Raw genomic sequence first — 12,671 nt, 5'->3', positions numbered from 1 at the left:
AGACACGTCGACGAAGAACTAAAAGTCAGAGCTGAAAAAAATTCTATAATTTTGAAATAATTATACACAAATTAAATTAAAGTTAAACAAAAGTTCAATTTTTTTTCGAAATACGTTGAAACAAGCATGTGAATTATAAAAGTCTTAGCTAAAAAAGAGTTCATAAATTCAAAAAAATTATACGTTAATTAATTTTTAAAAAAATATTAATATTATTTTTTTCAAAAAGACGTTAAAGCAGGCACATCAATGTCGATGTTTCTGACCACTAAGTGTCTCTTATTATATAAGAGAATACTTGAACATTCACGTGGTTTAATTTTTTCACATCCAATTTAAGGTAAACAACAAGTCATGGGGTTTGGTGCATGCAAAAGGTGTATTTAATTAGTACTTAATTAATTTGTCTTATGATGAAATCTAAGAAAGAGCAATACTAATTGTATGTCACCAAAAAATATTTGTATATATGATACTTGGTACTACTCTCTTGTGGATGCATCTAAGGTCAACTCCATTTAGTTGAGGAAGGATTGTTGACATAATGAAACTTTTTCTTAGATTAGTTATTTATTTTCTTGATAATTAATTAGAAATCTTGATTCATGTAAAAAAATTTAATCGAAAATATTTTTTTCAAAATGAGAGCTCAAATTCAGACGATAATATACATATCAGATAGTAAATGAAAAATAAAAAAAATTTAGTGACAAAGATATTAGGTATTAAAGATATTACTCCTCCAAAGTTTTAACTACTATTCCAAAGTCAACATACATCTTCTCAAATTGATACTCTAAATCACACTTTTTTTTAATTCTAATTTTATTTTAAAATTTTCACACCCCTACCACCCCTTGTGGCTAAAACATCCAAAAACAAACATATCTGGCAAATTAGGATTTTAAAATTTATTTTTCTAAAGAAAGTCTTAAGACAAAGGAGAAAACATGTGCTAAGCTTTATTGAAGCATAGAGAATAAATAGAGGGCCCAAAAAAAGAAAAAAAACAAGAAATGAAAAGGCTCAATTGCATGTGCGCCAGCCTCACCTTTACCCAACTCCATCTCTTATGCCATCTTTCTTTCAAACAACCTTAGCTAGCTATCCTGGGTCGGGTCGTAGTGATAGAATTGTTTCATTTGTAATATAATTAGAAATTTTAAATTTGAATTGTGATTATGAAGAGAATCTTGTTAGAAACGTCTCACAAGTAGATATTATATAATCTAAACTTAATCAGAACTTTACCGTAAATTTTAAAACCAAACCCGAAAAAATAAAAAGAAAACCTTAGCTAGCTAATACTCCAACTATTTATTTAAAGAAATTCCCTTCTACTTTCCTCCCTAATAAATATATTCCGTTTACTTGCCCTACCATCTTTGTATTATGGTTTTGGTACAATATTAGTATATATTTTTTAAAAAAAATTGATTAATTTAAATTTGTATTTCATAAGGTTTATGAAAAGAGGAATCCGCTTTCTGTAGTTGGATTCACAAACTTAAAATTCTTATTTTTGAACTATCAATCCTTTTTTAAATTTTGGTTTATTTCATTTTATGTGACACAATATAATTAGACACAATAATTTAGAAAGAAAAATAAATTTTGAAGTTTATGGTGTGAAATAAATCTTAGACATTAATATGGATATAGGAAACTTCATTACGAACTACGAAGGGAATCTTTCAAGTGCTTTTAATTATAAAAAATTGATATTTTTTTTAAGACAGACTAAAAAGAAAAATGTGTCATATATATTGAGATTACAAAAAGAATACTAAATTTGATATAGATCATTTACATATATATTAAGTAGATTTCTTAACAAACTCTCACTCCCAAAAATACACTTATTGATGCTGATTTGTATATGAATGTATGACTTATATTAAAGGCATAATACATATATTGGATCCTAAATTTGATTTTAAATTTTAATTTTGATCTTCAGCTTTCATAATGCACAAGTAGACACTTTAACTATCCAGCTTTTAAATAAATAATCACATGAGTCCTACATGACACAATATACGCAGGACACCACGTAGGATAAATAAATGACATATAGGATATGTGTGTCTATTTGTTCAACTTTATACAAATTTAAGTATACATTTGTGCACATTCAAAGTTGAAGAGCATAAATGCGATTTGAAACTAAGTTAAAGGACACATTTATATATTATGCCTATTACAATAATCTAAATATAAAATTATATTATATACGAGCTAAAATGATAACAAGAAAATTGTGATGATACTGAAGAACGAGGAAAAAAAGATGGCTAAGATCAGAATTAAAGACAAAAAATTCTACCAAAATTTGTAATTATGTATGGTAGATCCACTTTTTATTTAATTTTAAAAAATATTATATTGTTATACCTTAGAAATAAGTTTCCTCTTTTTCCTTTTTAATCCTAAGATGAAGAATCTTTTTTATTTTTTTAATTAAGAAAAGAAAAGTTATTTTGGTCTTCTTCGATCTGTCCCTATTATAAGCAACAATATTACGATTTCCAATTATGAGTTATAATATTCTTTCATTTAAAATTCAATTTTGTTTTTGTGGTAGGCTTGCTTAGAACGTGTCTTGAAATTATATTATGATCAATTTGCTAATTATATCAATTGTTCTTCTGGAACTTTTGCTAATATATGATTAGATCTAGACTTATTTATTTCTAAAATATATCAACAAGCTTTTAATATCTTAAATTTCATTAGCAGAAAATGTATTTTACAACTAGAATCACTTCACATCATGAATCATTATTTTAAAATATCATTATAATATTTTATTAATATAAATTATGATAAATATAATTAAAATCTTTTTAAGTATAATATCAAATTCTTTTAAAATATCATTATAATATTTTATTAATATAAATTATGATAAATATAATTAAAATCTTTTTAAGTATAATATCAATTCTGTAATATATACTATTTAAAATTTAATTATATTTTAATATAATACGAGTAACAAACACCTGATAAGTTAGTTAAACATTTAAAAAATCGAAGAATATGATATATAGTGATCAACTAACAGTCAAAAGGGGAAATATCAGAGAATGTCTATTAATTTTCTCAATTCCTCAGGAATTTTTCCTAGTTAAAAACCAGTTTTATAATAAAGTAGAAAGTTAAATAAATAAATAAATAAAAAGTAATAAACAGTTCAAGTTTACACAATAAAATCAACTTGGGTGATGTTATTTTTTTTATTTAATTATTTGATATTTGAAATTTTATTAACTCAATTAAATTAAAATTCATTTTGAATGGATTTACTATGTTCGAGGATTAAATATTTATAAAAATTGATATATTTTTCATTCACAAAATTTAAATTCTATATATTTAATTAAGATTAAAAGAATTTCAATTAGTTTTTCGTATCTCATGACGTATGATTAAATCAACTTTAAAATTCAATATTTTGGAAGTAATTTTACTAAATTGATCATTTTCTTGTTAGCCTGAGAGTTAGACAAAGTCGCGGCCGTATTTTAACAGATAATTCAAATATATTGTCATTATAAGTATGTTCCGTACAAAATTTTCATTTTTGTAAATAATTGTATGATAAAAAATATAAATAAATTATATAATTGATATTTCATGTTGGAGAATTTAGATTTTTCATATGATGCTTACGCTACTTAAAAAAAGACAAGGAAAAATTGTCAGTAAATAATATTTTACCCGTAATTGCTTGATATGTTAGTAAATAATATTTTACCCGTAATTGCTTGATATGTTGGTAGATAATATTTTATCAGTTTAAAAAAAGATATACATAAACACCTAATTTTGTTAGGGATTATATGTTCACGTTCTCAATTTTTTTTTTAGATAGTACATTTTTATCGTTACTTCATCTTTTATTATATTTATCTAGATTATATATAAATAATTTTATTTACATATCAAACACAAAAAGATATTTATTTTTCGTGAAAACTATTTTCCTTATTACAGTCTTGTTATCATATGGCACAAATTTTCCGTCCATTATCTCTAATCTCCGTCCACTTTTCCGTTCTCAAACATGTTTTTTATGGTTTAAATTAGCGACGGAGCTAAAGTCCAAAGGTAGTCGAATGATTATATTTTGATCGACATGCTCAAATTTTATTATTATTTTTTTAAATAATATATTCACTAGACTTTCCTAATTTAATAAACAAACAATATAAACAAAACGTATAATAGATAATCATAACTTTTAACTTATCTCAATTGATATTTGTATTTTTTTTTTAATTTTAAGTGTTTACAGATAAACACTTAAATTTATATAATTATTTGTTTACTTTTAAATTGACATATCTATTAAGAAAAAAATGATTGACATAGTGAATTTATCATTTATCCATATTACTTAAGAAATTGATGAATAAAAATTTAAGATTTTCAAAAAATTATACATTTTTAAAGTAATTAACCGGGGGTGTAATAGGTAATTATTATTTTTATCATTTCTTAATTTGTCAAAATGAACTAGTAACTCGAACTAAAAAAAATAAATAAATAATTAAAAACGAAAAATATAAAATTAAATAAACAGACAACATATCATCCCTTCAGATATTCAATGCATCAAGTTCAAACCTAACTTTAGTTAGATGATGAAATATATGATATTTCGCACCGAATAAAGTTTAAACACACGTGAATAATATTTATTCAAATTTTACCCGATGTAGCGTAAATTCAATTATTATTACCTAAATTTCAGTCATATTAAACCATTTCTAAGTTTTTTGTCATGTTGTATATATGCATGTATATTCATATACATAGCCAACATTGAATTAATTTTCAGAAAGAGAAAGCGTAAAGAGCAGCGAATGAAAAAGATATGTGTACAGTAGTGTCGCCGCTCAAAGACAAAATGGACTGTTGACTATTAGGCCCATTAAGGGCCCACAAACAAATTTAAAAAGGCCCTCGTGTGTTTTTGGGCCCATAAACAACAGCTCATGGTCATCCATATTTTTCTGTCCACAAAAATCACTTACTTTTCACTATCCTTTCTTAAATGTCACACGTGTGCTTTTAATGCTTTTTTTTTTTAAAAAAAGTTAGGAATACTTCCTCCGTCTCATATTAGTTGTCCGCACTTTCCTTCATACATATTAAAAAGATATTACGAAAAACAAATTATAACATTTTTTGGACTTTACAAACTTGTTTACAATTTCAAAGAGAACTTGTTGTAATTGTAAGAAGAGAAAAATTAGTCAGTTATCTCTTTTGGTTTTGTAAATCGACGAGTAATGTAGAATAACTAGTTTTAATACTATAGACAACTAATATGAAGAGAAGTAAATTATATTCATAAAAAGCTCGTTTATCTCTCTCTCTCTTTTTTTATAGGGAAAAGGGTTTGAAATATATTCATAAAAAGCTTGTTTATCTCTCTCTCTCTTTTTTTTTTATAGGAAAAAGGATTTGAAATATATTCGAACTTTGACTGAAATTGTTGTTACGATATCATACTTTGAAAAAGACCTTTTACCCTCATTCACTATTTAATATTGTCTTTCAAAAGGTGTATATGTACCCACATGGACATAAAAAATATTGCATAATTATAAATAGTAATGTGTCTGCTTGGACATATATATACGTTTAAATTACACTATTAAATAGTTCAGGGGATAAAAGGTCCTCCATAAATTTGATATCGTAACAACAATTTCGATCAAAGTTAAAATATTTTTCAAATCCTTTTTCCTTTTTTTAATATATGCATAGTTGAGTTGAGAAAATTGTAAGTTTCAATATGCATGTGTTAACAACTGATGCACAACAATTTCGAGTCCGGAGTCTAAAGGTATAAAATATTAACAAAAATTTTAAAACGGTATATAAAATTTTATATTAACTAAAACGATTTTCAAAAAAAAAAATTAAAACAATTGAAAATCGCTGCCTAGGTAGCGATTTAATTTATTTTTTTTTTAAAAAATCACATTTTGTAAAATTGCTGCAGTAGCAACGATTTTGCTTTTTTCGGTGGAGTAAATCGTTGTTGTTCTAGCGATTTTACCGTTTTGATTAATATATAATTTTATCAACCATTATAAAAAATTTTTTACTAATATTTTATACCCTTTAGAATTCGGACTTTAACAATCTCCCTAATTGAGCCAAGTTTAATCATGATGCATGGTAATTTTTAGCTACATAATATGAATCATATGTATCATTTATGATCACCAAAGCTCTTTTTATGTGTGCTGCTTCAAAGACATTGCAAATTCACAGGCCCATCGATGAGCAAAGACACCTAAGTCGGACCCCATGCTATCTATTACTCCCCCATCTCCATATTTGTGTGGCGAAATAGTAGCTTTAATATCAATTGCTTTGATCAAAAATATTTTTAATATTAGTATTTATGATAGTATCCGTTTTAAATTAAATCTCCATATTTTTCTCTGTAAATGCCTCACACCAAGAATATCCAACCCTTATAAAGGAAATTAAATTAGTTAATTAGTACAAATTAAAATTCTTTTATTTTGTGTTAGTGGTATTCATGTTATTTAATTCTTGCATTTATATCACAATATGAGAGTTCTTTGGGCTATACTAGAGTTATATTGCAACGAGCCAATGTGAAATTTCTTATTTTTATGTTCATGATGAGATTATTTTCAGTTAGATAGAAATTTTCATATAAAAAAATCTCGCTATTTTTACTTTACTCTTATTATTAACTAATCATTTCTTCAATACATTTCTCAAAATATCAAATTTAATATATTCAAAAAATGCTATATTTATTTATTGCTCCTTAAGTATAGTATCGAGTTTATTAAACAAAGTAAAGATGCATGGTGGATGCAGGGGCGGACCTAGAGCCTAGACGTTGTACATTAAAAATATTGTTAAATTCTTTTTATCTTTATATGTTAATTTAACGAAGCATACTGAACAAGTAAAGATAGCAGCACGATGAAGGAGGAGTATTACAAACATCTTTTTCTAGAACAAATTAGAATTTGAAAAAAAAAAAAACTCTCCTTTATTGAGCTGTTTACATATGTTTTATCTCTTTCCTCATTAATCAATATTTTTATATTATTATTTGTAACATATATCCTTTTTATGCATGCATGGGAGACTTATAACAAAACCGTACTGTCCTTTCATTGAAATTGGCTGTTCCTTTTTACCTATCAATATGAAATACCTTATAATAATAGTAATAATAATAATAATAATAGATACATTTAACTTGGTCTACTATATCCATTCGACATTTAACAAACAAAGTCAAAGAACACTTTCCACATTATTGGTTGAATATGACTTATCAGAAGAGTCAGATTCAAAATTTAAATTCAAAGTATAAAAATCTTAATATATATTGTACACGTTGTAGTTATAGAATGATGGATTTGAATTCAAATATAGTGATTTATTCACATTCATATTATTTTTCATGTTGAAAATATCAAATTTAGATGAATTTATTAAATTGAAGTTATATCAATTTCTCTAGATACGAGTGAGACATATTCATGAATCAATTGGTTAGAGACAAGTTCAGATATGCCCACACTTTCTCGGGTATATATAGTTGGTCCAATAAAAAATATATTTTAACAGTTAAATTAAATTATTTAATTTAACGTAAATCGTAAATATTCGTTGTGAGTAAATTTTTATTGTTTCAAAGTTGGGACAAATCACAAAAAGGAATGAATGAAAGTGAAAGAAATCAAGAATGCGTGTGGATATACACTTTTGACTAGAATACGAATATTATCCCCTGAAATAAATTCATTCTTAAAGTATGATCTACCAACTATTTATAAAGATTTCAATAAAAAAAATTCAAAGGATATAAAATTTTGAACCCATAATTTCAAATGTATAATAAGTTCAGTGCAAAAAAAACTAAAGATCAAACTCATTAAATATAAATATTGAATTCACCTCTACATTAAGCACAAAGTGAACAATACGTATTTTATAAATATTTAAATTAGTTTGTACTAATATATATATGAGATTCAAGCCAGTGGATATAAAAGTCCACAAGTTCATTTAAGTTTTTTGGGAAAATGCGCAAGTACCCCCTCAACCTATACCTGAAATTTCAGAGACACACTTATACTATAGCAAAGTTTGCATGATTGCGCTCTATAGCAAACATAAAAATGTATAATTCGCTGGCCTATTTCGCTGCAATTGTATAGTTTACTTTGCATACAGTTGAATCGAATTAAAATGTATGTATACTGCATAATTATAAGTGTATAGCAAGAAGATATATGTTTTTCTCGCTTTATAAAAAAACAGAAACACAATATATATACACTTCTGTTGTATAAAGCTAGAGAAAATTGTATTTCACTGCAATTGTATAATTCGTTGGCCTTTTTCTTTGCAATATTTGAAGTAAAATGTTTGTAAATTGTATAATTAAGTGTATAACACGAAGATATACATTTTTGCATATGTATATACAATTTTCTCTCACTTTATACAAAACAGAAACAAAATTACACACTTTTATGTATAAAGCGAGAAAGGCGAGCGAGAATGGAGAGTGGCGAGCGAGATTTTTGGGAGAGAGATGCTGGCAAATTTTAGCTAATGTTTGTTATGGAGCACAATTAAATCAAACCCTAGTTATTCTATTTATTTTAGGTTATTAGTTTACTATTATATATAATTTTTTCAAATTAATTTGAGCCAAATATTGGGTATATGGGCTTAGATGAGTTTTGATACAAAACCCAAGTTGAGCTTTCTAGGCCCATATAATCTCTTTATATGGTAAAAATGTAAAATAAAATATTTTGAGATATTTTTATCTAATTTGATCTTTACAAATCACTTCTTTGTGATTTTAATTGACTCAAATACTGTTATGTGTTGGATCATCACTGCAAAAAATTATGAGATTCAAAATTATACCGACAATAATCATGAATCTTATAATTTTATAATTTGTGAGTGAAGAATATTATTGATGCAATAAATAAAAAATCTAAAATTCTCGCATAACTATGGAGAATATAATAAGGTCGCATTAGGATTTTTTATTTTTAATTTTAGTTTTGCGGTCAAAGTATTAATTAATAACTAGAAGCTATTCGTAACGGAGAAACAATCTAGATGCATTTGCCAAACCTTATCCAATCGCAAAACTATAAGGCAGCGTATTTTATTTGGGTCAAAAAAATTATGTTAACTTTGTGCATTTTTATTTTAGAAAGATAATTTTAAATTGTGACAACTAAACAAGTCACGTATAACGAATAGTGAAATAGTAAATAATTTATTATTTTTGTACAATTATATTTATTTAATCTAGTAGACAACTTAAATTATTGTTATTTTGACTTATCATCAATAAATGAATAATCATAGAAACTAATCTGATAAATTTTACATCATAATTAAAATGATGACTTCATATGTAACGTCTTTCTAATCGAACCTTTAAAAGCCAAACTGTAGCTTTATTATACTTTAAAAGCCGCCTACTAGCCTTACTAGTGTATACTTCTTCTAAAGTCCTTCCTATTGAAATTTAATAACCCGAGTATAGGGCAGGGCTATTCTTCTCTATCGATAAAAAATAATAATTTTGAAGCAGAATTTATATTTATATTTAAATATAATAATTTATATTTTCATGACATTGCCTTAAAAAAAATGGAGTACTTTTTCACACACTTCTATTTTTTTTTTCTGAGTTTGCATAATTGGAAGAACACATGAATATCGAATTATCGAGTGTAGTACACTAGAGTGAGTTCTCACTCAATCGAATTGAGCAAATGGTTTGAACTTAAAATGTTATATATGTCAAATTATATTTGGAATCCTGAAAAGATGCATATGTATTAAAGAGTAAATTAACGTGCTAGGCGTGTGTTATGAAGTTGTATTTTATTTCTTAATTGCTTAGATTAATTCCGAAACCTCCTCCCTTTTTCCTTTTTAATTTCTTCTTCTTTCCTTTTGAAGATGAGTAATTATTACCGATTTGAACTCTTAATATTTTTCGGTGTAATCCCAATTATCTATTTCAATAAGTTCATAACATTAAATCTAGCAAATTATTGAAACTAGTAAATTTTCAATATCCCAAATTTCCAACTCAATTTGTCAAACTAATTCAGGCTAAGTAGCTATTATCTATCTATCAATTTAGGGGGGAAAAAGTACTATAAAACCCCCACAAGTAATAAGATCAAATTATACTCTTTCCAAAATGACGAAGCTAATTAGTATTAATATTTTGTTCGTGTTGATTATATCCGCGATTGCGAACGCACAGCAGTGCGGTAGACAAAAGGGCGGAGCCTTATGCAGCGGCAACTTGTGTTGCAGCCAATTCGGGTGGTGCGGATCAACACCCGAATTTTGTTCACCTTCCAAAGGCTGCCAGAGTCGCTGCACTGGTGGCGGATCAACCCCAACTCCAACTCCAACTCCATCTGGTAGCGCGCAAAATATACGTGCAACGTATCATATATATAACCCACAGAATGTTGGGTGGGATTTGAACGCTGTCAGCGCTTACTGTTCAACTTGGGATGCTAATAAGCCTTACTCCTGGCGGAAAAAGTATGGCTGGACTGCTTTCTGTGGTCCAGTTGGACCTCGTGGTCGCGACTCATGTGGCAAGTGCTTAAGGGTAAGATATATTTATATATAACAATATTTCATTATAAAGATTTGTAATTGATATTATGTGTCAGGTGACAAATACACGTACAAGAGCTCAAACGACGGTGAGAATTGTAGATCAGTGTAGCAACGGAGGACTAGACTTGGACGTTAACGTTTTTCGACAAATCGACACAGACGGAAACGGAAATCATCAAGGCCATCTTATTGTGAACTATCAGTTTGTTGATTGTGGTGATAATTAAATCTTATAGTTGACATAGAGAATGATAAGATTCATGTTTGATTATCCAAATAAATGTTGAAGTATGAAATTAAAATAATAATAATAATAATAATAACAATAAAGTTATATCCGAATTGAGACAAGCTAAGTCACGTACGTCCAACAAAGTTGATCCATTGGGTAATCAATTAATCCCTCATTTTGTTTAAATTAAAATGCAATGATATTCAATCGAACACAATACTATGATATTAATAATTCAATGTATATGTATGCATTTTGAAATGTCCAAAATGAGATATTATGCCATATAAAGTGAAAAGAAAGCAATAAGTTGTTGGGAAGAGGAGGAAAAGCGAGACTTAGATAATTTAAATATGTGAAGATGAGGTGTGAAGATGCGTTAAAGAGGAGGTTTCTGAGATGTTTTTATAGATTTATAGTAAGAATTAAGGAAAAGTATGGAAAAAAGTATGTGTGTGTGTGTTGGGGTGTGAGAGTGGGGAGAAGTGATTAGATAGGATATGTCATAACTTAAGCTGGCTGAGGACGTGACTTTAAATAGAAAGAGATATGGAGATCTAGTGTTATAAGGTTAGAAGATGTTATCGTACTTCTAATAATAGTATGATTTAAATATCAGATAGTTTATTTTTTTAGTGTGTATTGATATATATCCATTGCTACACTTGTTCATATTTTGCTATATTATTGTCTCATTTTCTTCCTTACTTACATTGAATTGAGCTAGGTTTTATGTAATATTTTATCTTTCTAAATCTTGTAAATTTATATTGAATATCTCATGATTATTATATGCAAAATCAGATTTTTTATATACATATTTTTTAAAATTGATCTAATATCATTATAAGTTATGTATCGTAAATTATATAAATTATTTCTATTCAATACTTTCTTCTTCATTAATAGTAACATTTTTATATACATATTTTTTAAAATTGATCTAATATTATTATAAGTCAAGTATCATAAATTATATAAATTATTTCCATTTAATACTTTCTTCTTAACATTCATATTATAAAAATTTTACACTTGTGCATCGTAGAGATAAACAAATAGGATAAGATGCAAATTTATGAGTAGTACTATTAAATTTCATAATTTCTGTGGTGGTATAAGCATAATTCAAAAAACTGGTTTGTTAGACTCATTTATTCAGCTCTTCCATAATTATCAACGCATTTGTGGGTCAGAAGTAGAAATAAACTTAAGAAAGATACTTTTTGTCTCTTAATTATTCCTACTGTATTTAAAATTTTAATTTTAGCCTTTATTTTTCTCACTATATAGGGAAATATAATTATTTTTATTCATATAAAGTAATTATTGACATACAGGATCATCAGATTTACGTGAATTTATGCTCTCCTCTTGAAATTATATATAATAGTATTATATTTTTTAACGCGATAATGATTCGGTGTTTAGATTAGAATTTTACATTTTATATTTATCTTGTATTATTTCTCCCTCTAAAATTGGATAACATCTCTCTAAATGGTTATTGATAATACTTTTGACGTTTTAATTAATTAAGTATTTCAATTTTGAACCTGTAATTAAATTTTTTTAACTGTTTTCAAAGATACAAATTTATAATATATCAAATCGATTAAATTCACATTTTCATAATAATACATCTATCATTTAGAAATTTTCGATACACAACTTATGCTAACTCTTAAATGATTTACTTAATATATAATTATTCGTAAAATTTATAGAAATATTT

The 12,671-nt window shown here is 26.4% G+C and overlaps 1 protein-coding gene across 1 annotated transcript; it reads left to right on the top strand.

The window, feature by feature from the left end:
• Window positions 1–9,992: 9,992 nt before the first annotated feature.
• Window positions 9,993–11,046, top strand: LOC101260272 (wound-induced protein WIN1). Its single transcript, XM_004230044.5, has 2 exons — window positions 9,993–10,693; window positions 10,758–11,046. Exons 1-2 carry the CDS (start codon window positions 10,268–10,270, stop codon window positions 10,929–10,931), a joined length of 600 nt encoding a protein of 199 aa, XP_004230092.1. The 5' UTR covers window positions 9,993–10,267; the 3' UTR covers window positions 10,932–11,046.
• Window positions 11,047–12,671: the final 1,625 nt, after the last annotated feature.

The sequence above is a fragment of the Solanum lycopersicum genome, chromosome 1 (genome assembly GCF_036512215.1).
Source record: "Solanum lycopersicum chromosome 1, SLM_r2.1".
In the NCBI taxonomy this organism is placed as follows: domain Eukaryota; kingdom Viridiplantae; phylum Streptophyta; class Magnoliopsida; order Solanales; family Solanaceae; genus Solanum; species Solanum lycopersicum.
The sequence above is the reverse complement of the archived record's forward strand: the minus strand, read 5'-3'. Positions and strand labels throughout refer to the sequence as shown.